The sequence below is a fragment of the Prunus dulcis genome, chromosome 2, assembly GCF_902201215.1.
Source record: "Prunus dulcis chromosome 2, ALMONDv2, whole genome shotgun sequence".
Classification (NCBI taxonomy): Eukaryota; Viridiplantae; Streptophyta; class Magnoliopsida; order Rosales; family Rosaceae; genus Prunus; species Prunus dulcis.
In genome coordinates this window covers 25,913,900-25,939,986 of record NC_047651.1, presented here as the reverse complement: position 1 = coordinate 25,939,986, position 26,087 = coordinate 25,913,900, and the positions used below count along the sequence as shown (strand labels likewise).

Sequence of the window (26,087 nt, the reverse complement as noted above, 5' to 3'; positions counted from 1 at the left end):
CCCCCTTTAACAAATCATCCATTTAAATTGGGAAGTGGTGGGTAATTTAATTACCTACCATAGATAAAAATTAAAAAACTTTTACTCTGCGAAGCGAATCTTTAAAATAAAAACTTAAAAAAGAATTGTGGTACGGGTGGTGGTCCACTCCACTGCGATGTATCATGTATGTGAGACAACAAACAACGCCATGAGGAGATGAGGAGGAGGAGGAGGAGGAGGAGGAGGGGAGGGGCGTGTATATTAATGCAAGTGTGTGTGTTGCGTTGCGTTTGGTGGTTTAAGTTAGACGTTGCGTGTAATTGGGACAAAGGTTAGGAACCAAATCTAACGGTATAAAATGAATAGATTTCTCCACCTCTAGGCGCTACCCAACAACTTTGACGTTGACTACTGACTAGGGGGAAGGAAGAAGAACAGTCCACGCGGTTTGAGCATTTTCCATTATTCCTTTTTCTTATTTATTTCCATCTTCTACTACTTAGTATTATTCTTCTTCTTGCATCATGTAATGTAAGGCATGCTAGAATATAATCTAAACACTTTCTTCTAGCACCATAAATATAATTCTCAAATTTAATCAATCCTCCTGCCAAACGAATGCCATCTTGCCTCCCAATAAGAAATATTACTTGTATCCATGACAAAGTCTTATTTTTTGATATAAAAAAAGCGATAAAATTTTATTAGATCAATAGAAATAACAGTACAAAATATATTAGATCATAATATCTATCTAGTGTTTTTATTTTAATGTAATCTAAATTGTGGTTTTTTTTTTTGTTTTGGTCAAAGTAAATCGTGTAATTTGTATGTTAATCTTTGGTTAATAGATTTTAATTTTCAAGCATCAAAGGGTAATAACCACCACACCATCATCACGAAGAAATTGCCAATATTGTCAATCAAACTGGTACCATTATTCAAATTCATACGCCGTTTCCGTCAGCTTTAATTAATTAATTAAAAAACACAATATCAGAAATAAATATTGAGGTAAGGCTAAGCTAACGTATAAGAGAGAGAAAAAAAGTGCCTGAAGAAAAGGCTGAAACTCCAAGGAAGTAAGGAGAGAGACTACAGAAAATATTCACTTTACTGAGTCGTTGCGCCTTGCCGTCTCTCAAGTTCTCAACCCACTACTCAATCTCTGTTCCCATTCCAGAATTCTCAAGAGACAACAGGTAATTTCTTTACTTTTTTCTTCATCAAAATTTGACCAATATCGGGTTTATTTTTCATTCATCACACACAACCATTCCAAGTCTGATCATCGATTCCCTTTTTATTTTTACTTGATTGGTTGCTCAGAAAGCAGAAGAAAAGTCATCATAGTAAAAAAGAAAACAGCAAACTGATTTATGATTGTTGACCTGAACTAGGCATATGAGACGGGTACTACTACCGTTTTTCTCAGTAACCAAAAAGTTTCATCAGGGTTCCATCTTCTGCTTTCTTTAGGGTTTTTGGAAATTTAGTTATATACACTGCTAGATATCTTTTGAAATAATCTTCTTATATTGTCATCTCTTTCAGTTCGTTGTTAAGAAAATTGAGGGGCGGAAAAGGGAGGGATTTCGGGGAAGAAAAGTTATCAGCTTTTGCCAATTAAGGTCGATTTTTACCTAGAGTTTTATGCTTTCACTTTCATCTTTTTTAGCAGTTGTGATCTTGGTACTTCTTTAGTTATGGTTCTTTTCGGTGTTTTGATTTCGACAACCTGGTTTGAGTTTCTGAAGAAAGATAAAGAGGAAAAAAAGAAATCAGAATTATGTTAAGATTGCTTAATCTTCAGGCTTGTCCCTAAAAGTAATTTTCTTTGGGTTTCAAAATAAGAAATTCTTACATCTGCTCAACTAGTAAACATAATTATGTATCTTTTCCATCTTTGATGACAACTAATTAGCATTATGGTAAATTTGCAGGAAAACTTTTAGGAGGTTTCTGTTTTAGAGTTAGCAGGATTGTGAAGATGAGTGACAATTTGATGGAGAAAGTGAGTGCTTTTGGCGAACGCCTCAAGATCGAAGGGTCTGAGGTTGGTCGAAAGATGAGCGCTGGCTTGAGCTCAGTGAGCTTCAAGGTGAAGGAGCTCTTCCAAGGCCCAAACCAAGCAGATAAGATCGTCGAAGATGCCACATCAGAGGCACTTGACGAGCCTGACTGGGCTATGAATCTTGATATTTGTGACATGATCAATACTGAAAGGGTCAACAGTGTCGAATTAGTTCGTGGTATAAAAAAGCGGATTATGTTGAAGAATCCTAGAGTCCAGTACCTCTCGCTAGTACTGCTTGAAACATGTGTTAAGAACTGTGAGAAGGCTTTCTCAGAGATAGCTGCAGAAAGAGTTCTTGATGAGATGGTGAAGCTGATTGACGATCCTCAGACTGTTGTTAATAATCGCAATAAGGCTTTGATGCTGATCGAAGCATGGGGGGAATCGACTGGTGAGCTCCGCTATTTGCCTGTTTATGAGGAAACATACAAGGTATCTACAAAGTTTTGGTTCCAGTTTCATATCTTGTCAAATCTATATAACATCTTGTTCTTCCTTGACTAAAACATAGTTACAGACCCAAATCCACTTCTATTCCTCCTGATTTTAGTTGGACTAATAGGAAGTACTTAAAATATACAACGGCAATTTGGCCCAATGTTCTTCTTTTGAGGCACAATTGCAGCTCATGAGGAAATACAAAATTTAGCCAGTTTACCAGTGCAAAGGAGCACAAGGCTAATATTGGAAAAGAAATTGAGGAACTCCCAAAATTGAAAGTATAACGTATTACAGAATTTCCATGGCCTTTATGCTAATGTCTTCTACAGTTTTTTTAGCTTTCATCACGCTGGATGGTGCAGTTGTTATCCATATATTACTGATGTTTAAAAGAAGTGGTTTCATGCTATTTATACTTTTATGCTTGGACCATCTCAATTTCAGAGTTTAAGATCAAGGGGTATTCGGTTCCCTGGTCGTGACAATGAGAGTTTGGCACCAATTTTCACTCCCCCACGTTCGGTTTCAGCTTCAGAGTCAGATGCTAGCCTTTCCCAGCAAATTCCACTTGATATTCCTGTGCAAGGCTTTACGGCTGAACAAACAAAGGAAGCATTTGATGTTGCAAGAAACAGTATTGAGCTTCTTAGTACTGTTTTCTCCTCTTCAACCCAACAAGATGCTTTACAGGTGATTTCTATATTGTTTTCTTACTTGCATATCCTATTTGAGTCCTGATATCTAATTTGATAATACATTAAACCAATATCCTTTTTCCTGTGTTATGTAGACCAATATGCTTTACTTTTTTTTCTGTTTTTTTGGGGTGAGGGTCGGCTAGACAGCTTTCAGGACACCACCAGTACTCAAACGTTAATGGGCCTTTGGAATAGGTCGATTTACCACCCAGGCTGTTCCATAGGACCACGTTCCATCCAATCTAGAGCCAAGTGCCATTGGGTTGACCTTATGATAATATCTGCCATGGAGATAGCCAGTTCAAAGTTAATTTAACTCTTGTATAATATCAGCCTGACAACAAATAAGAAATCCTGAAGGAATTATAGTGCTGTATGAGGGCAGATGTTCTCTGATGCAATTACACATGTTTCTTCAAGAATAACTAGTTATTTACTTAAGTTTATAAACTATGAACTAGCTCTGGTGTTATCAAAAGCGATGTCGATTAAATGTTGTTGTCCCTTTGGCAGGATGACTTGACAGCCACACTTGTACAACAATGTCGTCAGTCTCAATCCGCCGTCCAGAGAATTATAGAGACAGCCGGAGAAAACGAGGCCTTGCTGTTTGAAGCGTTGAATGTGAATGATGAGATCCATAAAGTTCTATCCAAGTATGAAGAACTGATGAAGCCTTTGGTTGTTCCGACTGAGCCAGAACCTGCAATGATACCCGTTGCTGTGGAGGCTGATGAATCACCGAGTCATGCGAAAGAGGATTCCTTGATTAGAAAACCAGCTGCTTCTCGAGGTCTGGTCCATGCAGGGAGCCACGATGACATGATGGATGATCTGGATGAGATGATATTTGGCAAGAAAGGTGGAAGTTCTTCTGAAGGAAACCAAGATCCGAAGAAACAGCAGCCGGCCGCAAAGGATGACCTGATCAGCTTTTGAGAGGGTGTAAATGTATAATTCCATGTACTTGGACTGGAGAGCTTTGCTGGTGTGAATACCAGGCTATTTAGATGTTGATTGTTGGAGACGCCGATGAAGTTTGATGTTTGAAAAATTTCGCCTTCATGAACATAATTGTCGTTTTTTTTTTACTTCCCTGTTCTTCTCAGTACATTGACCTGCACACAAACATTTTGTGTAAAAGTAATTATTATCAAATTTGGATGCACAGTAATCTGATGGATTTATATAACACTAATAAAATATATTATTCTATTTTTGTCCACGAAAAAGAAAAAAGAAAAAATATATATTTGTTGTTCTTTAGGTTTAGGAGACATGATAAGAGGCAAAATTGTTGTATACAAATACAATACAAGCGGTGATAGGATTCTAATGCATACTCACTAAGATCTAATCCTATTTCAATATGTCATTGAAGAGGTAAGACTGTTGTTGCAACTTGCATTGCAGCAGTATAAGAGCACCGGCAGTCAAGAAGACAATTGACAACAATTTGTGGGTGTGATTGTGAACGTGTTTAGTTGTGTCGTGTTTTTAAACAAAACGAAAACATCACACAACAAAAACAAACGAGAATGCCTGGAGCTGGAAAGCAAATGACAAGATCCAAATCCCCAGTGCTTCTCTTACTTCTCGCTCTCCTCGCCCTCTCCCTCGTCTTCTTCCTCTTCTCCTTTCATAGCCCCTCCCCCTCCGACGACCCCACCACTCTTCTTCACCCAAACCATCAACCCATTTACAAACCCGAAACCTCCTTCGTCGCCTCCCTCGACCGCTTCCTCCTCGCCCACAAATCACCCCGACGCGATGACACCGTCCTCCTTACAACGCTACCCCAGCACCAACCCAACCACCTCGACGATCTCATCTTCCAGACCCACACCCAGAGGTTGTACGCTGATCCCTATTACCCGCTCAGCCTGCCCATTAGGGTTTACGTCTACGACATGCCCACCAAATTCACCTACGATCTCCTCTGGCTCTTCAGAAACTCTTACAGGCAGACCTCCAATCTCACCTCTAATGGCAGCCCCGTTCACCGCCTCATCGAACAGGTTTTGCTTTTTCTTTTTCTTTTTTACATTTTACTGATTGCGTTTTAATCTTCTGATTTCAATTCCTAATTCCTGGGCCTAATTTGTGCAGCATTCCATTGATTACTGGCTGTGGGCGGATTTGATTGCTCCAGAGTCGGAGAGGCTGTTGAAAAGCGTAGTGAGAGTGCATAGGCAGGAGGAGGCTGACCTCTTCTACATCCCATTCTTCACCACCATTAGCTTCTTCTTATTGGAGAAACAGCAGTGCAAAGCACTTTACAGGGTCTGACTGCATCCTCCAAGGTTTCCCTTAATTGCTTGCTAATTGCTGCACATCGTATGATCATAGTACCTGTATATATGTATCTCACACTGTTACTATTATGTTACACTCTAATTAATGCACAATTAACTTAACATTTGAGTCTTTGCTTGCTAGCTTATCTAAGTATTATCATTGTTATTTATTTGTGTATGAAGGAAGCTCTCAAGTGGGTCACCGATCAGCCTGCCTGGAACCGATCCCAAGGAAGGGATCACATACTTCCGGTTCACCATCCCTGGTCTTTTAAGTCTGTTCGCCGCTTCATGAAGAATGCAATTTGGCTGCTTCCTGATATGGACTCCACCGGAAACTGGTTATAATTTCACTGGATCTTTATTTTATTTATAAAAAAAGCCCTAAATTCAACCTGCTTTAACTCTAATTTGCCCTACTTTTAGGTACAAATCTGGACAAGTCTTTCTGGAGAAAGATCTAATTCTTCCTTACGTTCCCAATGTTGATTTTTGTGATTCGAGATGCATATCCGAGACTCAATCCAAGAGAACCACACTGCTCTTTTTCCGCGGCCGGCTTAAAAGAAATGCTGTAAGACTTTTGATTTCTCAATGGATTTCTTTGCTACTAATTCCATTGAATTGTGTTGAACCTGTTAGAAGTGAATATAATATTTACTTTGGAGATTAAAGCAACTGGCGCGTACACTAAAGGAGGACTTTAGGCTTGGGTGCATGCAAAACAATCTTAAATGACAAAAGAATAGGGCATAGGATATAGAGGCCGTTAGTTGTAGTTAATCGATTTCATCGTTCAGTGGATTAATGAATCAGTGCGGGAGAAAGCTTCTTCCATTTCTCCACTTAAGAATCTCAGGCTCTTGTGGCTAATTTATTGTGTTCTACTTTCAGGGAGGGAAAATACGCTCAAAACTTGTAGCAGAACTAAGTGGTGCTGAGGGTGTAGCTATAGAGGAGGGGACAGCAGGAGAGGGAGGAAAAGCAGCAGCTCAAGAAGGAATGCGCAAGTAAACTTTTTTGGATCCTCGCTCTTCTTGGTGATGTAATTTTGTTGTTCCCTTGTTAATTTAGTTGAGTTTATTTCTCTGTCAGGTCTGTCTTTTGCTTGAGTCCAGCTGGTGATACTCCATCCTCCGCTAGATTGTTCGATGCCATTGTTAGTGGTTGCATACCAGTAATAGTTAGTGATGAACTGGAACTTCCTTTTGAAGGAATACTAGATTATAGAAAGGTATGTATATCTAAATATTGGGTATAGGATATATTAGTCAGGTAGATAATTGCTCACAGCTTAATGCCTGCCCCGAAGTCCATGTGATATGGCATGTATGGTTGGCCTTATACACAATGTTCTCAACAGTTGCCTTTTATCTTTGCCTACAGATAGCTTTATTTGTTTCTTCCAGCGATGCCGTACAAACTGGTTGGCTTTTAACATTTCTTAGAAATATTCGCCCTGCTCAGATTGAGGAAATCCGTCAGAATCTTGCCAAGGTAAGTGACTGAATATTTGAAGTGAATGTTATTGTTTTGTATTTGTATTTCTTGTCAAAAGGTTGTACTAGACATGCATTTCTAGTTTCCCTGCTTGACTAGACTTGCTGTTTCCTTATCTTGTGCGTCTGGATGTTTTCTGAGCTAGCGAGCTACACCTTTGTGGGGACTGATTTTATTATTTCGTCTTTCCCAGTACTCAAGGCATTTCCTATACTCCAGTCCAGCTCAACCCTTGGGTCCAGAAGACTTGGTTTGGCGAATGGTATGATTTTCTTGCTCCGTAATGTTGGCCCCCAATCCTGTTTTGTTTTCACTTACATGCACTTGCATAAACAAAGATAAGAGGCCCAACTGTGGTTTAGAAATGTTTGATTTAAGCGTTGTTGGTTGTGCAACAGATGGCTGGTAAGTTGGTGAATATCAAACTTCACACTCGAAGATCTCAACGTGTGGTGAAAGAGTCGAGAAACATCTGCATGTGTGAATGCAAACGTGCCAACTCTACAACCTCAGGTCACTTGTAATTATTTTCTACTGTGTCTCTTTCTCCTCTGGGCATGATGGATGTAGGGCAGGGTGATTCTAATGTATTCTTCTTGTGTTTTTGGCCGTAGTGAGAAGGTATCTTTTTATAGTGGAATTTTATGAAATACTCTGCCCTTATATACATATATAATCGATTTGCTTCTATATCCCATTTGTATGATTTGTTTGTAGCAAAAGGCTATTATTGACAAAACCAAAGCAGAATCGTAAGATTCTGTAGCAAAGGTATAGGATTGGTGTGGTCGGCCGTTGTTTAGGTAAGTAGTAATTAGTTACTAGTTACATTACATCTCTCTCTCTCTCTCTCTTTCTCTCTCAAATATCGTACTTGTTGTTTGTATGCCTTGTCTTGTCGGTCTTGTTATGTTCTTCTAATGTAGAGATGTAATAATAGACTAATTGCTGGTTGGTATATATGCCTTGTTGGTCTTAAACTCAAGTTATGGTTAATGGATCCATCTCATCTGATAAAGAAAATAAGAAAACGAAACAATTAAAATAGATAAGAGAACGGAGACGGAACCTTCAACCTGGGGCAGCTGTGCTGTATGTCGGCATATTTGTGCCGTTATTCTCGTCAGAGATCAGAGACAGAGATAGGAATTGTTTGGGTGATTTGAAATGGAGGATGTAATCGAGTTTTGGGCCCAACATCCACCGTACATACATCACGCGAGCTGTGCCTGATGAGCCCAGCCTCATATATTAGAATATAAAATTAAAAGGTTGGTGCGTTACCGTTGGAATAGAAAGCAAACTTAAACTTTATTGGGGTTTGATTGATTGTGGTGTGACATGCTCTCGCTTTCTATCAAATTCGAATTTCAAATGGATGATGTATCACACTAAAAATATAAAACGCTTTTGTTAGTACCTACGACGAGCGAGGTGGGTTGGGTTGGGTTGAAGGAAACGGGATTGCCATAAAAGACTTAAAAGAAAAGCCGTAGAGGGGGGGAGTGCATGTGGTTCCCAGTGGGGCCCCACACGGTTCACCATCTTCTTCCATGATTACACGGCGGGGTGGGCCAACAGCTAAGACATATCTTGGACGTGCCTGCCTGCTTTTGGAACGGTTCCCGTTAGTTTTATTTTAAGATATGTGTTGTTATTCATACTTGTCATAAAAATGTAAAATTTTCTCAAATCAAACCACGCTCACTCATAGTCCCATTTAAGTGTATACTAGCGAGTCACGAGTTAATAAAATAAAAAAAGAAAATACGTTGTGGCACCTGTACGTAGTACTAGTACGTACCATGAGCATGGCCTCACCAATCCAATGTGCAAAAATATCATCAACTCCTCTACTCTACTATTACCACTATTGTTGTCATAGCAGATTGCTGTAATTATCACAGAAAACGACACGACCATGATATGATGATAGCATTGACAACCATCGTCGTCTCGTCCGCCCAAATACACATTTATATTTTCTTTGGCTATTTTTGAAAGGTGATATGGGAGAAATTTTCAGATTATTACATTGCATTGTTGTGGGTGTGAAAAGGTGATTTATTTATTTATTTATTTAAGAGTAAATACACACGGCAAAATATTAACAAATTAGCATGACAAATAATAAATGTATTTAATAATTTCATATATGTGTAAATAAAGAATCAGTTTATCTGATGGAGATTTCTTTTCTTTATTATTTTTATTATTTTTATTTTTAGAACATGACTCGTGTTATGCTACACGTCAATGTTGATACATGAATAAGATACCAACACGACAGCTCCACAGTTTAACCATCTCTATGGTTACCCTTACCTTACTCCCCCATCCCTCAGTGCAGTGCTGTGCTGTGCTGTGCTGTGCAATGCAACAGAGAGAGAGAGAGAGAGAGCGAGCGCATCTCATACTCATATAATACAGACAGTCCAATGAATGACAACTATAATTTCACACGCTTTTCGTTTTTTCTTTTTAAGCACAACTTTCATTTCACACGTAAACACCATGTCGACCAACCCATGCTCAAAACACAGCTCATCTTTCTTTTTTGCTTCATCAGAAATAAGGCTTTTTTTTATTTTTTATTTTTTCCATCATAGTATTATTTATAGGTGAATTGAGCACCTTGGATTTTTACTAATTAATCTTAATCAATATATTTGTTAACAATTTAGTAGCACCCCAACTAATCCAGCAACATCGCATAACAAATACAGCCATCAAGAGTCGCTTTTTTTTAGGACCTTATCAATTAAGAGTTGTGATAATATATTAAATTAGTAAATTCACACACACTACACAGAAATTCAAGACCTTATCTTAAAAAGTAAAATTGTTTAAAACCACTATACTAGTGGGTTTTTTGCTCAAAAATCACCCTCTTAAATTTATTTTTTAATGCTTTTATTTTTATTTTTTTACTTAAAGAGGATAAGAGTGTAGAATTAAGCTCAAAGCTTATTGGCTTTAGAATGCACTTTTGGTCTTTGATTTGAATTACACGAGTTTAGATTTAGTCCACGGTAGCTAGCTCTAGCAATAAAAAAATGTCTCTTTATATGAACTTTCAGAAATTACACACACCAATACAATACATTCTTCATATGAACTTTCTGGTTTTATAATTTATATATTTTATTAGTGAAATATTTAAATTTGGAAGGTGAAAATTGTTTATTTATTTATTACATATTATATATTTGTAGAATATTCCTATAAAATATTCCCTGTCCAGTTTCGAGCGATAAACCTAAATTTACTCGTATCATACGCTGCTCTGCTGTCCAAAACAACTGCTCCTCAAGATGAGTCAAAGTCACTGTTACCCTGAGACGGTGAGGTTTCCCATTTCTTAATAAGAAAATAAAAACAAAAACAAGAATAAAATGGAAAGACACCTAAACTCAGACTGTCACACAATTACACCGTGACGAGCATTAAGCACCCATCATAATAAATTAATATGACAACACTATTCACAATTGGAGGATTTCTCTGTGACTTGTGTCTTGTGTGTGAGAGAAAGAGAGAGAGAGAGCCGGCCATATCCACCGCAACCAAACGCTTTCTAACCCAGAAGCTTCTCTTTACCTGCCACCGCGTATATACATGTATGAAACCCCATTGTTATTAACCAAGTTGTTTTTCTTTTTCTTTTTCTTTTTTTAAAAACAAAACAGAGTATTATTATGTTTAGGGTATATAAAAATATAATATAAAAAATAGAGATAGCCTTCAATCATGGGTTATTAGTCCTGCTCTCACGACTGACTAAGTCCCAAAACTCATACTCAAATAGTTTTGTCATCTCTTTGTTTCATTCGTTCTCTTCTCTTGTTGTATCTGAATGCTGCTGCTTGCTGGGTCCTCTTGCTCTTTACTTGATAACGCAAGGGACAGTTGGAGAGCCGACTCTCACCACCTTTGAATTGAACAATTCCCCCATTCCATGTTCAGACAAACCCCTTTCACTTTCTCTGCTGGGGCTTTTTGATAAGCCTCAGCCTCAGAGACCCCAGAGATCTGAAACATACATACTTGAACACCATTTATAAGACACAGGTAAGCTCCTTTTATGCTCCCCTGCTTGATCTCTCTCTGAGATTCAGACATGGCCCGGTTTTTTCTCCATTAGAAAATAAAAAGGTACAAAGTTTTTGTTTGTGTTTGGTTGCTTAGGAAAAGGTGACATTGGATTTGTGATGGGTTTTACTCACTCGATGTGATGTGGGTTTTTGGTGTATACTTGGTGTTTCATGATTTGGGTTTTACTCAGTTGATGCGATGTGTGTTTTTCAGTGTATACTTGGTGTTTCATGATTTGCGATATACCAAGTAAATGCTTATGTCGGCGTGAAATTTGAAATGAAAAGTTGATACCCTTTTCTTTCTACTCATTTTCTCCGCAAACAGACAGATTCAAGGTCTGGAGATTCATATAGATGATATTTGTTCCCTTCTTACTCGGCTACTTCTCTATACTCTGCAACGAGGACTGTCTAGACTCCGTCTGTTGAGAAAATACAGAAAAGGGATAGAGTTTGGCATCTTTGTTGTTGAGTTTATGTGTATAGACGAGGTTTAAGATTTAATTTTCGTGTCCTTTAATTTGTCGACAGAGGATCACATTTTTACATCGTGTTGCTTTCAGTTCAGTTTTGATTTTTACAAGATCCGTTTTTATTTTATTTTAGTTGTGCTAATTCAGTTTGAATTTTTTTTTTGTTTTGTGAAAAATAAAAACAGGAACTAAGGATAAGTAACTGGTAGTGGTTCAAGTATGGCATCCAGATCGTTTAAGGCGAGCAGATCGAATCTATCATCAAACTCTGATATGCCTGATGCACATAACAAGCCTCCAGTGCCTCCGACTGTGACATTTGGCCGGAGAACTTCCTCTGGTCGCTACATCAGCTACTCAAGGGATGATCTTGATAGTGAACTCGGGAGTGGTGACTTTATGAACTATACAGTTCACATACCACCAACCCCAGATAACCAACCCATGGATCCATCCATCTCACAGAAGGTTGAAGAGCAATATGTGTCGAATTCGCTTTTTACAGGCGGGTTTAATAGTGTTACGCGAGCTCATCTTATGGATAAGGTGATCGAATCTGAAGCAAACCATCCTCAGATGGCTGGTGCTAAAGGGTCATCATGTGCAATTCCTGGATGCGATGCAAAGGTGATGAGTGATGAACGTGGAGTGGATATTCTTCCTTGTGAGTGTGATTTCAAAATATGTCGGGATTGCTATACAGATGCTGTGAAAACAGGGGGTAGTATTTGCCCTGGATGCAAGGAAACATACAAAAACACAGATTTGGATGAAATGGCTGTGGATAATGCACGGCCACCGCTCCCACTTCCTCTTCCAAACGGGATGTCAAAAAATGAGAGGAGGTTGTCATTGATGAAGTCAACAAAGTCAGTGCTGATGAGGAGTCAAACTGGGGATTTTGATCACAACCGGTGGCTCTTTGAAACAAAGGGAACTTATGGGTATGGAAATGCCATATGGCCCAAGGAGGGAGGTTTTGGAAATGGGAAAGATGATGAAATCGTTGAACCAACAGAGTTGATGAACAAACCATGGAGGCCACTCACACGGAAATTAAAGATACCTGCAGCTATTCTAAGCCCGTATAGGTACATTTCTTGCCTTACTTTTATCCAGTCCTTGTATCCCCGAAGGTAAACTATGTTATGATGGCAATCTCATTTGCAAAATGATAACTTTACATTTTCAAAACATCACCATTCCACATCTTTATTTCATTCAGATGCATTTCTAAATTAAGTGGTAAGAAGATCCACGTATACATATATACAGAGTCATATGCTGTGTGCTCAGTGGTTGATTTTGAGATTGGAGAATGCATTGGACCTATTTGTCGCCACACCAAATTTAACTGTCTACAATGAGCTACATCTTTATGTTATCCTGCTGATAGATAGATCCGCGAGATTATAAATAAGCTACGAATACTTGGTGCATTCCTTTTGAGATCATTCTTCATTGTCCTGAAAATAATTGCCTTTTGCTCTCTGTTGCTTATGTGTTCACAGGCTTCTAATATTTATTCGTATGGTTGTCCTTGCACTGTTCTTGGCATGGAGGGTCAACCACCCAAATAATGATGCAATCTGGCTTTGGGGAATGTCAGTAGTTTGTGAGATCTGGTTTGCTTTTTCTTGGCTGCTTGACCAACTGCCCAAGTTATGCCCAGTCAATCGTTCTACAGATCTTAATGTCTTGAAGGAGAAGTTTGAAACACCTAGCCCCAACAACCCCACCGGGAAATCTGATCTTCCAGGCATAGATATCTTTGTCTCCACTGCAGATCCAGATAAAGAACCACCTCTTGTCACTGCAAACACTATCTTATCTATTCTGGCTACTGATTATCCTGTTGAAAAGCTAGCTTGCTATGTTTCTGATGATGGAGGTGCACTTTTAACTTTTGAGGCCATGGCAGAAGCTGCTAGTTTTGCTAATATATGGGTACCCTTCTGCCGTAAACATAGGATTGAGCCCAGGAATCCTGAATCTTATTTCAATTTGAAGAGGGATCCATACAAGAACAAAGTGCTGCCTGACTTTGTCAAGGATCGTCGAAGGGTAAAACGTGAATATGATGAGTTCAAGGTTCGGATTAATGGACTGCCTGACTCTATACGCCGACGGTCAGATGCTTATCATGCTCGGGAAGAAATCAAGGCCATGAAGCTTCAAAGAGAGAACAGAGAGGATGAACCTGTGGAGAGTGTGAAGGTTCCCAAAGCAACATGGATGGCTGATGGAACCCACTGGCCAGGGACTTGGTTGAGTGCTTCACCTGAGCATTCTAAGAGTGACCATGCTGGTATTATACAGGTATTCCTCTAGTTCTGGTAAACTATATTATTCTGCTGTCTAACTGCAGAGGGATTGTTCTTACATATTTTTCATGTATAACTTAACCCAAAAAAAAAAAGGGTTAGGGCTGAACACTTATTCACCCTGTTGATGCAGGTGATGTTAAAACCTCCCAGTGATGAACCGCTGCATGGAGCTGATGATGATGCTAGGCTCATTGACCTCACTGACGTTGATATCCGCCTTCCCATGCTTGTTTATGTGTCGCGTGAGAAACGCCCAGGCTATGATCACAACAAGAAGGCCGGAGCCATGAATGCCCTCGTTCGAGCCTCTGCCATAATGTCCAATGGCCCGTTCATTCTCAACCTTGACTGTGACCATTATATTTACAACTCTCAGGCAATGAGGGAAGGCATGTGCTTCATGATGGATCGTGGAGGTGACCGCCTTTGTTATGTCCAGTTTCCTCAGAGATTTGAGGGTATTGACCCTTCAGATCGATATGCCAATCACAACACTGTTTTCTTTGATGTCAATATGCGAGCTCTTGATGGGCTTCAGGGCCCAGTTTATGTTGGAACTGGATGTCTCTTTCGTAGAATTTCCCTTTATGGTTTCGATCCACCTCGGTCAAAAGAACATCACCCAGGTTGTTGCAGTTGCTGCTTTTCTCGTCGCAGAAAGCATTCCTCGGTAGCCAACACCCCTGAAGAAAACCGAGCCTTAAGAATGGGTGATTCTGATGATGAAGAGATGAATCTCTCCCTGCTGCCTAAGAGGTTTGGGAACTCAAGTTTCCTCATTGATTCGATTCCAGTGGCAGAGTTCCAAGGTCGTCCCCTTGCAGATCACCCAGCTGTGAAGAATGGACGCCCACCTGGTGCTCTGACCATTCCTCGTGAGCTTCTTGATGCATCTACTGTTGCAGAGGCGATCAGTGTCATTTCCTGCTGGTATGAAGACAAGACTGAGTGGGGACAGCGTGTAGGGTGGATTTACGGATCAGTTACTGAAGATGTGGTCACTGGGTATAGGATGCATAACAGAGGATGGAAATCAGTTTACTGTGTGACCAAGCGAGATGCATTCCGTGGAACCGCTCCTATCAATCTTACTGATAGGTTGCATCAGGTTCTGCGCTGGGCTACTGGCTCAGTTGAGATATTCTTCTCTCGCAACAATGCCCTCCTAGCCAGCCCAAGAATGAAGCTTCTGCAAAGGATAGCATACCTCAATGTGGGTATTTACCCCTTTACCTCCATCTTCCTCATCGTCTACTGCTTCCTCCCGGCCCTTTCCCTCTTCTCTGGTCAATTCATTGTCCAGAGCCTCAATGTTACATTCCTGACCTATCTTTTGACCATCACCCTCACTCTATGCATGCTTGCTGTGCTTGAGATTAAATGGTCTGGCATTGAGCTAGAAGAGTGGTGGAGAAACGAGCAGTTTTGGTTGATCGGAGGGACTAGTGCCCACCTTGCTGCTGTGCTTCAGGGGCTATTGAAAGTTATTGCAGGGATTGAAATCTCTTTTACCTTAACTTCAAAATCAGGTGGTGATGATGAGGATGATGAGTTTGCTGACCTCTATATTGTGAAATGGTCATCTCTGATGATCCCGCCAATAACAATCATGATGGTCAACTTAATTGCAATAGCAGTTGGGTTTAGCCGAACAATATACAGTGTGATACCGCAGTGGAGCCGGTTACTTGGAGGGGTTTTCTTCAGTTTCTGGGTTTTAGCTCATCTCTATCCTTTTGCCAAAGGGTTGATGGGGAGACGAGGGAGGACACCCACCATTGTTTTTGTATGGTCGGGGCTCATTGCGATTACCATCTCTCTTCTTTGGGTGGCAATCAATCCACCTTCTGGTACGAACCAAATTGGTGGATCATTCCAGTTCCCCTAATAAATAGGTCATTCTTTGCTGTTAATCTGTTCAGTTACATTCCTTTATTTGTTTCATACCTGAACAAGTTAAATCGTGCTTTGTGATGGCACTAGCATGTGGCGCTTCTTGTTCCTATTTGAATTTTGTCCAGCAGTAATTAAGTAACTTGGAGCAATTTGAGTATGACTCTCTATTATGATGCCATGGGATGGGACCAACAAAGGCATAGCCGCAGCCGCATAGGGATGTTGTGGGTTTCCCGGCATTTTTTTGATGCTTTAATGGAGAATTAATTTGAATGTTTCGCTTTGACTTGGAAGATTAGGATTTTTTTAAAAAAAAAATTTATATTGTTTACGGTGCTCAGATTATTGATTATGAATTTTTTTTTTCTTTTGTGATATCGATCGACTTGAAAGTTAGTATGAATTCTGTCAGTTTCCTTCCATTCTGTCGCTCTCATGCAATGCAATATATAATTGTTGTTGCCTATCAGGATTCGATTCATTACTTGCTTATACTTCATGTATGGAGAATAAAGTGAAGTCGTCGACATGAAATCCAAATAATTTCTTGTCTGGCTGACATAAGTAACTAATAAATTTGGTTTTGGGGCGGCGGATAAAGTGATATTTCGAAATTTCTTGTTTTCGAAACACAAGGTTGACCAGTCGAGCTTCCGATACGACACCACTTTGGTTTGAAACAAACTTGGATCTGAATTCTGAACTGAACAAATTTTGCTGCTGGTTAGGCACCAATGAATAATTTAAAAGGTGCAGTGCAGTAGAAGAATAATTCAAGAAAAAAACCTCATAAGTCGTACCCACATGCAAACCGTATCCCTAAAGAACTCAGAAAACACAAAAGGCGTGGAACTCAGTTGTTGAAGCAGCAGAGTTGCATGGTCCTGCTCTGCTCCAACTCCTCCTATAATATAAAGATAAGACAAACATTGAATGAAACAGACACATCTCCCTCTCCTCGTCCTCGTCGTCCTCACCCCTTTCATAATCAACCACCTGAAAGTCATGGCCACCTCCTTACTTGTGAATCTGAATCTGATCATGGCTGCAATAATAATACTCTGCAATATTTCATCAGTTTCTTCTACAAATACTTCTCTTCCTCCACCTATGAGCCCGAGGAATCAATACGAAGAGATTGGCGCTGCCATAGGAGAGATGCAAAGCGGCAACTACTTCACCTTTGTAATGCTGATGAACATGGTAGGCCCCTTTGATGAGAGACTAGAAAAGAACGTCACTTTCTTGATGCCCAACGATCAGATGCTATCAGAGGTGGTGTTGCCAGTGGCAGTGGCAGATGAGGAGGGGGACGCTGTTATGGATTTCTTGCTTCGTCATTCGATCCCTTCACCATTGCTTTTCGAGTATTTGGAACATATCCCAACAGGTTCAACAATTCCGAGTTCAAAGCCAGGCTACTTACTCAGAGTCTCCAACAATGCCAGCAACAATGCAGGGAGGTATTTCTATCTCAACAATGTCAAAATTGTTAAACCAAATGTATGCACTGCATCGGCCTCTTCTATTCGATGCCATGGCATAGACGGGGTTCTAGCACCACTAGAACCTCCTCCTCCTCCTTTACAACCACCACCTGATCAAGATGATGATTCTTGTTCTGATAAAGCTCCTCCAGCCTCATCATCACCCGTTGATGATAATCCAAATACACCAGCTGCAGTGCCTGCCTCGCCCCTAACTGACCCAGCAAATTTAAAATCATCAGCTGCTCCCTCTTCTCTGTTTCTTTCGTCTCATGAACAAGGTCATGGTTTGAGGATGTCATTGACCAGCTGTGCTATATTGCTGTCCGTTTTCATCTCTATGATCTAGTCCTAGTGTACTGTGCTATAAAATTTGAAGATTTGGGTACTGCCTGGTACTATTAAGCTTAATATTTATACATATACTAAGGGTATATTGACCAACTAAATGACATTTCATGAATCAGTGCTTGTTGAAAAAGGTCAAATATACATTTTGGACCCCTCCTTGATTAGAATAAACAAGTTACAAGTTTTGGGGGTACTATTATAACAAGAGAAAGTAAATGAAGTTCCAAGAAGGGAGTGCTAAGGTAAAAAATGATGAATTGCTATTGGTAAATTCGTCCAAGCAGTAGCAAACACCAAACATAATACACACGAGGTAATACGTATGGTACCTTTCCCCAGACCGGGGCATTGGAAGCCAAAAGTACAGGGCAGAAGCGCATTTTCTATAATGGCTACAAATTCTCAATATGATCCCAAAATTTCTGACTGAATCACAGACAACAATCTGCTCAATCAGTTGACAAATACATTACAAGGGCCAAAACATCCACCAATATTGATACAAGAATTGAAACCCTATTATAAGCTGGATCCCTTAACTTTCTTATTGACACCATCTTTTGATTTCTTTGATTTCCGTTTCTTCGAAACTGCTTTTTCTTTCAACCCTTGAGAGGTCTGCTTTTGCTCCTCATCTTCAAGTTCCTGTATTAACGTCCCATTCTCATCATCACCAACAGAGTGCATCAAAGACCTGTCATCCATTACTCTTGTATCTGTCTCTGGTTCAATGACTGACATCCCAGCAAGAGTGTAGTTTACCAAAAATGTGCTTGTTACATGCCTGTCCATCCTGCTAAAATGCCTCTGGGAATACGACAAGAGACCTTCAAGGACTTCGTCAATGCCTTTTATCTGATAAGACCAAAAATCAATCAGTAAGGCTCTTTTCAGGCCAGAAAAAATGACCACCATTTCAATTTGTGTCCTAGTGTCAACACCAACACAAACATCCTAATCATGCATTTGACAACCAATGAGATAAAAGGGGAGAGGGGGGAGTGTTTTTAGTGAAACAACGTTAACCAGATCAGATCTGACAAACCAATAATTTTCATTATTGATTAACCAAAAACCATGATTATTGATCAAGGAACAAACAAGATCCTCTTCAAGCAGAACACCATACAACACCAGAGAGATCTAAAGGGCAATACCCATTTGTAGGAATTAATGCCAGTACTAAGGGAGGCTTGTCAACACATGCAGTTTGACAGATAACCAATCACTAAAATGTATCAACACCAACATTTAGTGAATATGACAATATCCGACAGAATGCTTTTCTTTGTAACCTTAAAAGACGACACAAACATAAGCAAAGAGAACTACCTCAGTAATCTCTATTGGATTAAGGATGCTGAAAACTTTAGAAAGCACGAAGTGTGCAACATGACACAGCTTTGGCTTTGTATTCCATTCTCGAACGTATTCAAATAATAGCTTGAGCTCTTCCTTGCCAAGGGTCTGAAGGGATTTCTCTATCTGCTTTTCATTTTTTCTCTTCCTGCAGACAACATGTATGAGTTACATGTCAAAAGTTCAAGAGAGAACCAGTAAAAGGAAAAGAAAAAAACATAAATAGAAAATAAAAGAAAATCATTCCCAACCTCCAAACTTGAGAAAAACACTCATAAAGCTTATGAGGCCTGCGAAGCTCGAAGGCAACTTGGATTGCTTTAGTAAAGTCAGCATCTAATACAGCATTTTCTAGTTCTTGATTCTTTAAAACACCTTCCTCCTGAATCATAATGAAAAATCCCATGTGTAAATAGATCTATGTTTTTTAAAAGTGAATTTGACAAAAATTTGTTCACATGTAATATCTTAAGATTTCACCTATCAATATAACAATAGATCTTGGAACCAAAGGTAACAATAGCCTGACTTATTAATGAAATTTGGTTAATGTCAGAAATCAATTGTCTAGGATGAATTTGCTCTATTTTTAGATTTTAATATTTCGCATTCCATAAAACTGTATTATGCACCCAAAAAAGAAACCGAAAAAAAACAGCAACTCACCTCTCTAAGAAAAGCTTCCTCTTTATCAGAGGCAGTACAATCGTACCATAGATTGATGACAGCATCACTGCTGCCAGTTGCAAGCATTTCTGTGTTCTTTCCAACAGCCAAGGCATAAACCTACAGATTAAATCTTGTCAGTAAATGACACGGAAATCAAAAATCTACTTTGGTAGGGAAGATAGGAAAAAGTTAGCTTGGCCAGCCAGGTTAGGGCTGAAAAGCATTAAAACAGATTTCAAAGGCCAAAACCAAGATCAAGAGATCTCAGCCATGAGAGGATAGTTCCAGTACATCCAACAAATCATAAACCCAACATATTTACGTTGCCAAAATTCAACCTACAGTTTGACGACTCCATGTTGATGATCACATGCTTTCCAGGTATATTATCAAAACCTACATGTTGATGATCATAAACCCAACATATTTACGTTGCCATAATCTGAAAGTTCAACCTACATTTTGACGACTTGATGTTGATGATCACATGTTTTCAGGTATATTATCAAGTCTCCTACAGAACTTTTGCTGCGTGACCCAAGGTCAATAAATCACAACTCAACGACAGACGAGTAAATGATAGACAATAACAAACCTTCCGACTCCTCACTTCTAACTTTTAACATACATTATATTGACTAATAAATTGATATGTATATATTTTCAGTACCTTGTTCTCATGCTGATCATATGTAGCAACGCATTCATCGGTTTTGACCATCCACAGCTTTAACAAACCATCAGCACCTGAAAATGATAATATAGTCAATGCATATATAGCCACAGTTACAAGAGGCGAGGACAACAAAAGTGTGAAGTGAGCCTCATTACCACAAGAAACAAACTGGGTTCCACGAGTAAGGAATGATGCTCTTAATACACTTGTTGTATGCCCTTCAAATGTTTTCAAGCATGAACCGTCAGATATGGCCCATATCTTTATTGTTTTGTCACCAGAAGCTGTTATAACACATTGATCAACTGGAGAAAATTCCACAGACCAAACGCCCCTTTTATGACCCTTAAGTACAACTACTGGTACAAGATCTGGAAGCCTCCAGACACAAGCAGTGCGATCCTGATCAATGAGGAGAACCCAGAAAGTTGAGTAAGGTAGTGCCATAGTTTCACTAAGGTAATATGATAAATATAAAAGAATTAAAGAACCTTAAAAAACTACAAACCTGTGAACCACTACAAACTAAACTATCATTAGGTGCAACAGCTACTGAATTGATATCCTTATCGTGGGCTGCTACACCAGCCTTTGCTTTCAAATTTATAGGCTTTTCCCCATTGTCTGGAAGACCATCCAAATTCCACACCTTGAGGGTACGATCACTAGACGAAAACATAATATAGGTTATACAAAGACTAAACAGTTCCTTAACACCTTAATCAGCTAAATAGAGCTCAATAGAGATATCCTCCTTGAGGTCACAACCCAAGTAATCATTTAACTATTGAAAGCATCACCAGTATAGGTTGCAATTGTAAACAAAATATAAGACAGAATTTGGTAAATGGATGGCCTGCAAAGTGCTCACCTACTACCACTAACGAAAAAGTCTTTACGCTTTTTTGAGAAAGCAATAGCTCCAATACTTCCCATGTGACCTATGCCAAGACCAAGGCAACATCTACTTTCTGATTCCCACAACCGAACCTACAGAGGATAGAGTCAGAAATGACAACATATATAATCTATAAACACACAGGCCACATGCAGACACAGGGAGACACAACAGACAGAGTCTTAGCCTAATATAGTTCTTGAAATCTATATGAATCCAGGAGATCAAGTTTCTACCAGCACCGGAGAGGGAGAAAAACAAGCCCACAACTGCCTTATGGCAGACAGAGAAACAGAGACTTACAGTGTTGTCCTTGCTTCCAGTCACTATAAGTGTTCTTCCACAACTTGATACGCAGGTGTCAAGACATAGAACAATTCCGGTATGACCTGCCAGCACATAAGAACACGACATGGATGCAACATCATATACTCGTACCTGCATGTTTCCAGGTTAAATAACATTTCAATAACCAAACCATATAACAGACGTCATATTACTTTAATCACATGAATACTTGAAGGATGCACTCATCTAATGGGTGCACTAGCCTACATGGTATCATGACCCAATCAAGCTGTATTCGCCTTACCACAGAAATGTATATTTGTAAACAATGAAAATTTTCAATTATTAATGACACTTCCAAATAAAAGACAATTGACGCAGAACAGATGGATTTTCAGCTAAATAAACACTCTAAAACCAATAATGTGCAGGTGTGCAATGTCAAACCTAGTATTTTAGAAAAACCAGATTCAGATTCACAAGTTTTGAATCCCCATCAGTGAAGCAAGGATTTTCATGAACATACGTTGATGCATGGTACAAGAATGAAAATGGTGCATAGGAAGCAATGAAAGGTTAACAAAGAACTGAGTTCAAAGACATTTAAGAAAACAAGGATGCAATGAAAAGTTAAAATGTGATATTTTCATTCGAGGAGAGAATTGATCTTCTCAGAGTTTTATAGCATGTACATATTTAGTTGAACCAACCAATTCTACTTGCAAGCCAACAACATGATTAATCTAAGGTAGATAGGAATCTAGTAATTACCTGTTCAATATTTGTGGCAACAGCAAGAAATTGTTCCTCATCACCTAAAAACTTCATATCCACAATCTCATCATTGTATCCTACAAGTCTTTTGCTTAGGACAAATTCCAACGTCCCTTCGGGAACCTTAACTGGGGAATATAAAAGAAACTCCTGATCGGCAGTCACACAAAGCAGCCCTTTATCTGACGGTAGCATGACAGCGGCAGTGAAACCCCTTTTCGATTCATCCCCATCTGAGGAGGGAGTAACATCTGAGGACTTTTGCTCAAATAGGCAAACTGCACTGTCAAAATAAATAAAGTACCAGTAAACGAACTCACCAAATACAAGCCATTGATTCCAAGGGACTTACAATCATTTAACGCATAACTAACAATTCTTTAAAACCAAGAATTACTTCAAACAAAATATTTTTTGAGCCCTCAAGATTTACCCTTCAGAATTCCAAATCCGTACAACCCCGCGTTCACCAACTGTTATAAAACATATTGCAGGTAACCCACTTTTCTTCCCACTCTTCTGCTTGCAGGAACTCAAACAGGAAGATAACAGGGGTCCAGAATGGATTGCGCACACACCTTCAAGGACCTCATATGTTGTTACAGTCTTCATGCAGCTAAAGTCATGAAGGTTCCACAAGATTACAACCTGAAACCATTCTGCAATCAATTTCGAGCTGACATATAAACAGCAATGAAAACTAAAGAGCATGACAAATAATACTCAGTAAACATCCCAGTGAGGCAAAATAAGAAGGATTTTGAAAAAAGATGTCAAGAAGATAGACATTCTAGAATTCATAACAAATAATTGATAATTATCACATAAATATAGACATTCTAGAATTCATAACAAATAATTGATAATTATCACATAAATATAGACAATCTAATTAAGGTTCACCTCTCCACTACCCATGATCTACTTGTTCTTGACCTCAAATTACCCAAATCATAATTAAATTGGCACACTCGGATCCGATTTAGCCGCCCCTATTACAAAGTCTAGACTCAGAACAATTAAAGAGATTACCAGATGGATACTAAATGAAAACATACAAGCAAGAACTTGATGCACAAAGATGCGTAGGCATATCACTTAAAATAGGGGTACAAAGTATTAAGCAAACCCAATATAAGGTCTAGCCGTACCTTATCTCTTCCAGCTGTGAGCAACATCGTCCCATCTTCAGATAGTGCCATAGAAGTGACCGTCGAGTGATGCCCATTAAGCGTTGCAACACACTTCTTGGCTAATAGGTCCCAAACATGCACAGTTGTATCATCACTTGCGGAGAAAAGCTAATTATAAAAATTGAGACCAACAATCAGCGTAATGAGTTATAAATAAATAAAATAACTAGTTTCAACCCATTTCATATGGAAATCGTAAAGACAAAAATGAGAGGTAAGAGCTATGTGGACATGGAGCTTACAAGTGATTTAGTAGGATCGGGATGGAAGAGAACACTAGAAACAACTCCTTTGTGACCTTTAAAGTAATGAGTGCAGAAGCTACCATCAACATCCCAAACAAGAACCTTCCTATCAGCTCCTGCAGTCGCAAGCAATCCCCCAGATGGGTGACAAGCCATTCCCATCACAGGCCCATCATGACCCTATTTTCCAACCAAAAATGCCAGTCATTTGCATTTTTCGTAGTAATATAAGAGATAACCAAATAGAACAATTTCAATTAGGCATTTAATTACCTTCCAAGAACGCACACACTTGAAGGTGGCGAGGTCCCAAATCCTAATTTGGCGACTGTGGCCAGAGGAGAAGAGCAACTTGTCGTCGGGGCTAAGGGCCAAAGCTGTGACGTCCTCAGAGTCGCCTTCAATGGTCGACCGAATTGAGGCGTTGGAGGTGTCCACTATCTTAATGGAGTCGCCGCACTTGCAGGCGATGAAGGAGCCGTCGGATGAGACCACGAAGGGCCCGCCGGAGTAGAACTGTTGCAGAGAGGGCACGCAACGGTAGTTCTTCTTCAGAGGTAGAGACGCCATGAGAGAATTGGTGAAGCTCCGCTCTCCCAGAGATAGAGAGATATTATAGTGTTGCAAGAGACTAATAGGTTCTTCTAAAACCGCAACTGTGCGGGAGGTGAATTTAGGGTTTAAGGACGTTGCCCAAAAAACAAAGAAAAGGAAGAAAGATATAATAGGGTTTAAGGAAGGGGAAAAAAAAGGGTCAAACGTGAGAGAGGAGAGGAAGATGTAGACATTGTAGATCACAGTAACGGAGGCAGCCCAAGAAATTGGGCCTTAGAGGAAGTGGGTTGGACTTCAGTTTTTTACTGGTGGGCTTCAAGTGCGCTTATAGGTTTCTTTTCCTATTTTTATCGCTTTTCTAGTACAAATTTTCAGGTGGCAGCTCTTGCTGCAGTGGAAGGCAGCTGATCCAACCAAACGTGTCGAGAAGGAATCTGATGACCAATAGCCGCCAACGCATCCTCTAAGATATTTGCTTCACATAAAATATGGTTGAAGGTAATGACTTGGAAGCAAGGAATGAGGGCTCTTACATTGTGGACGATAGTGAATAATCTCCAAGGAATCTGTATAACCCCATTAATGGCTTCAATGAGAGTTTCAGAGTCACCCTCCACAATAGTTCACAAAGTGAGTTTTTACTTAATATTAATATAAATAGAGATATTTAGTGATATACCCATTTCTAGCACTAATATTATAAATAAACCCTACACAATTGAATTCCTATAAACAAACCCAAAAAAAACCCAAAAAATGATAGCTAGCCTTATTGAATTTAATATTGATTATTAAATTACTTTGATGCCCTATTGAGTGCTTTGGGTATTTTTATGAGATTTTGGGGTTGGGCTTGTTTTAAGAAATTGATGGCAGTTTTGTAATTTATAAGAAGTTAAAAGCTTTTTTGTTATGTTGTAAATGGACTTTGGGTGTGTTTCTAAAGTCCATTTTATATATGGTATTTTTATAATTTGGGCCCCCATATTGGGTATAATAGTGAATCTCCCATATAAATATAGATGAAACATTTAGTTTGTAATGAAGGAAACGAAAAACTTTGATATTATGTTATATATCAGTTAGGGTTTTTTTTTTTCCTTTTATTCTTGAGACCCTACCGTTAGAGTTGGATATGGGAATGTAACAATAAACATTTATGAAGTTGCACCATTCAAATACCGTATGATTTTATGAATATAATGCAGGTCATCAAAGATGATGAACTAATAAGTATAGTTTTGATGAATGCGTTGTTGTTAAAACATACATATATATTCTATTGAGGGACACTATTTAGGATTCCTTACGAAATGTTTTTCAACGATTCAAACTATCTATTTTTTAAGCCTACATTCATATATCATTCTTGCAAAAAATTAGATAAATCAGAAACCGTTTGGACATCCAATTGTGTCATACAAAATCAATGAACACAGTGCTTTAGAGAAAGTACTAAAATTTAAATAATCATTTGAGTGGTCAAATGATATCGGATTCAAATGATTTTTCGTAAAGATGATCTTTTTGAATGAGTATCTACAAAAGACGGTTTAAATTACTGAAATACAGTACGAAATGAGATCTAAAAGGATGTCCCTCCAATAAACTTATTTACATACTAAAGAAAGAAATGTTCAAACATAAGGCAGTATGTAACTCAAGATAAGATACTATTAGAATGCTTTTAAAAAATATAAGATGAAGAAAGAAGCAGTGGAGATATCCAAGTGGCGGTGGATTGATCGACCTTAGATAGAGAAGAGATAGATCATCATTTCATGTCAAGAGGATCAAATGGTAA

The 26,087-nt window shown here is 39.0% G+C and overlaps 5 protein-coding genes across 9 annotated transcripts; 4 read left to right on the top strand and 1 right to left on the bottom strand.

The window, feature by feature from the left end:
* Positions 1 to 1,013: 1,013 nt before the first annotated feature.
* Positions 1,014 to 4,385, top strand: LOC117617588 (TOM1-like protein 1). 3 transcript variants are annotated; one of them, XM_034347025.1, is made up of 6 exons: positions 1,014 to 1,184; positions 1,312 to 1,395; positions 1,537 to 1,613; positions 1,926 to 2,491; positions 2,945 to 3,190; positions 3,712 to 4,385. In XM_034347025.1, the coding sequence occupies exons 4-6, from the start codon at positions 1,973 to 1,975 to the stop codon at positions 4,135 to 4,137; spliced, it is 1,191 nt and encodes a 396-aa protein (XP_034202916.1). In that variant the 5' UTR covers positions 1,014 to 1,184; positions 1,312 to 1,395; positions 1,537 to 1,613; positions 1,926 to 1,972; the 3' UTR covers positions 4,138 to 4,385. The 3 variants fall into 3 exon arrangements, with proteins under 3 accessions (XP_034202916.1, XP_034202915.1, XP_034202914.1); XM_034347024.1 differs by lacking the exon at positions 1,312 to 1,395; XM_034347023.1 differs by lacking the exons at positions 1,312 to 1,395; positions 1,537 to 1,613.
* Positions 4,386 to 4,587: 202 nt separating this feature from the next.
* Positions 4,588 to 7,685, top strand: LOC117617587 (probable arabinosyltransferase ARAD1). The gene is made up of 9 exons (XM_034347022.1): positions 4,588 to 5,216; positions 5,308 to 5,481; positions 5,679 to 5,836; positions 5,922 to 6,069; positions 6,390 to 6,505; positions 6,591 to 6,729; positions 6,882 to 6,992; positions 7,189 to 7,257; positions 7,394 to 7,685. The coding sequence occupies exons 1-9, from the start codon at positions 4,737 to 4,739 to the stop codon at positions 7,517 to 7,519; spliced, it is 1,521 nt and encodes a 506-aa protein (XP_034202913.1). The 5' UTR covers positions 4,588 to 4,736; the 3' UTR covers positions 7,520 to 7,685.
* A 2,821-nt stretch (positions 7,686 to 10,506) lies between these two features.
* LOC117617461 (cellulose synthase-like protein D3) lies at positions 10,507 to 16,128 on the top strand. Of its 3 annotated transcripts, none has more exons than XM_034346840.1 (4): positions 10,507 to 10,615; positions 11,751 to 12,656; positions 13,077 to 13,884; positions 14,023 to 16,128. In XM_034346840.1, the coding sequence occupies exons 2-4, from the start codon at positions 11,785 to 11,787 to the stop codon at positions 15,778 to 15,780; spliced, it is 3,438 nt and encodes a 1,145-aa protein (XP_034202731.1). In that variant the 5' UTR covers positions 10,507 to 10,615; positions 11,751 to 11,784; the 3' UTR covers positions 15,781 to 16,128. The 3 variants fall into 3 exon arrangements, with proteins under 3 accessions (XP_034202731.1, XP_034202730.1, XP_034202732.1); XM_034346839.1 differs by lacking the exon at positions 10,507 to 10,615 and adding an exon at positions 10,637 to 11,066; XM_034346841.1 differs by lacking the exon at positions 10,507 to 10,615 and adding an exon at positions 10,689 to 11,150.
* A 665-nt stretch (positions 16,129 to 16,793) lies between these two features.
* On the top strand, positions 16,794 to 17,624 carry LOC117618474. The gene has a single exon (XM_034348031.1). The coding sequence runs from the start codon at positions 16,794 to 16,796 to the stop codon at positions 17,622 to 17,624; it is 831 nt and encodes a 276-aa protein (XP_034203922.1).
* A 240-nt stretch (positions 17,625 to 17,864) lies between these two features.
* Positions 17,865 to 24,612, bottom strand: LOC117619546 (transducin beta-like protein 3). Its single transcript, XM_034349527.1, has 14 exons — positions 24,002 to 24,612; positions 23,726 to 23,908; positions 23,442 to 23,591; positions 22,724 to 22,938; positions 22,288 to 22,573; positions 21,532 to 21,666; positions 21,202 to 21,320; positions 20,839 to 20,995; positions 20,486 to 20,732; positions 20,325 to 20,401; positions 19,652 to 19,771; positions 19,237 to 19,367; positions 18,959 to 19,133; positions 17,865 to 18,481 (listed from the first exon to the last, which is right to left on the bottom strand). The coding sequence occupies exons 1-14, from the start codon at positions 24,296 to 24,298 to the stop codon at positions 18,146 to 18,148; spliced, it is 2,628 nt and encodes an 875-aa protein (XP_034205418.1). The 5' UTR covers positions 24,299 to 24,612; the 3' UTR covers positions 17,865 to 18,145.
* Between the last annotated feature and the right edge of the window lie 1,475 nt (positions 24,613 to 26,087).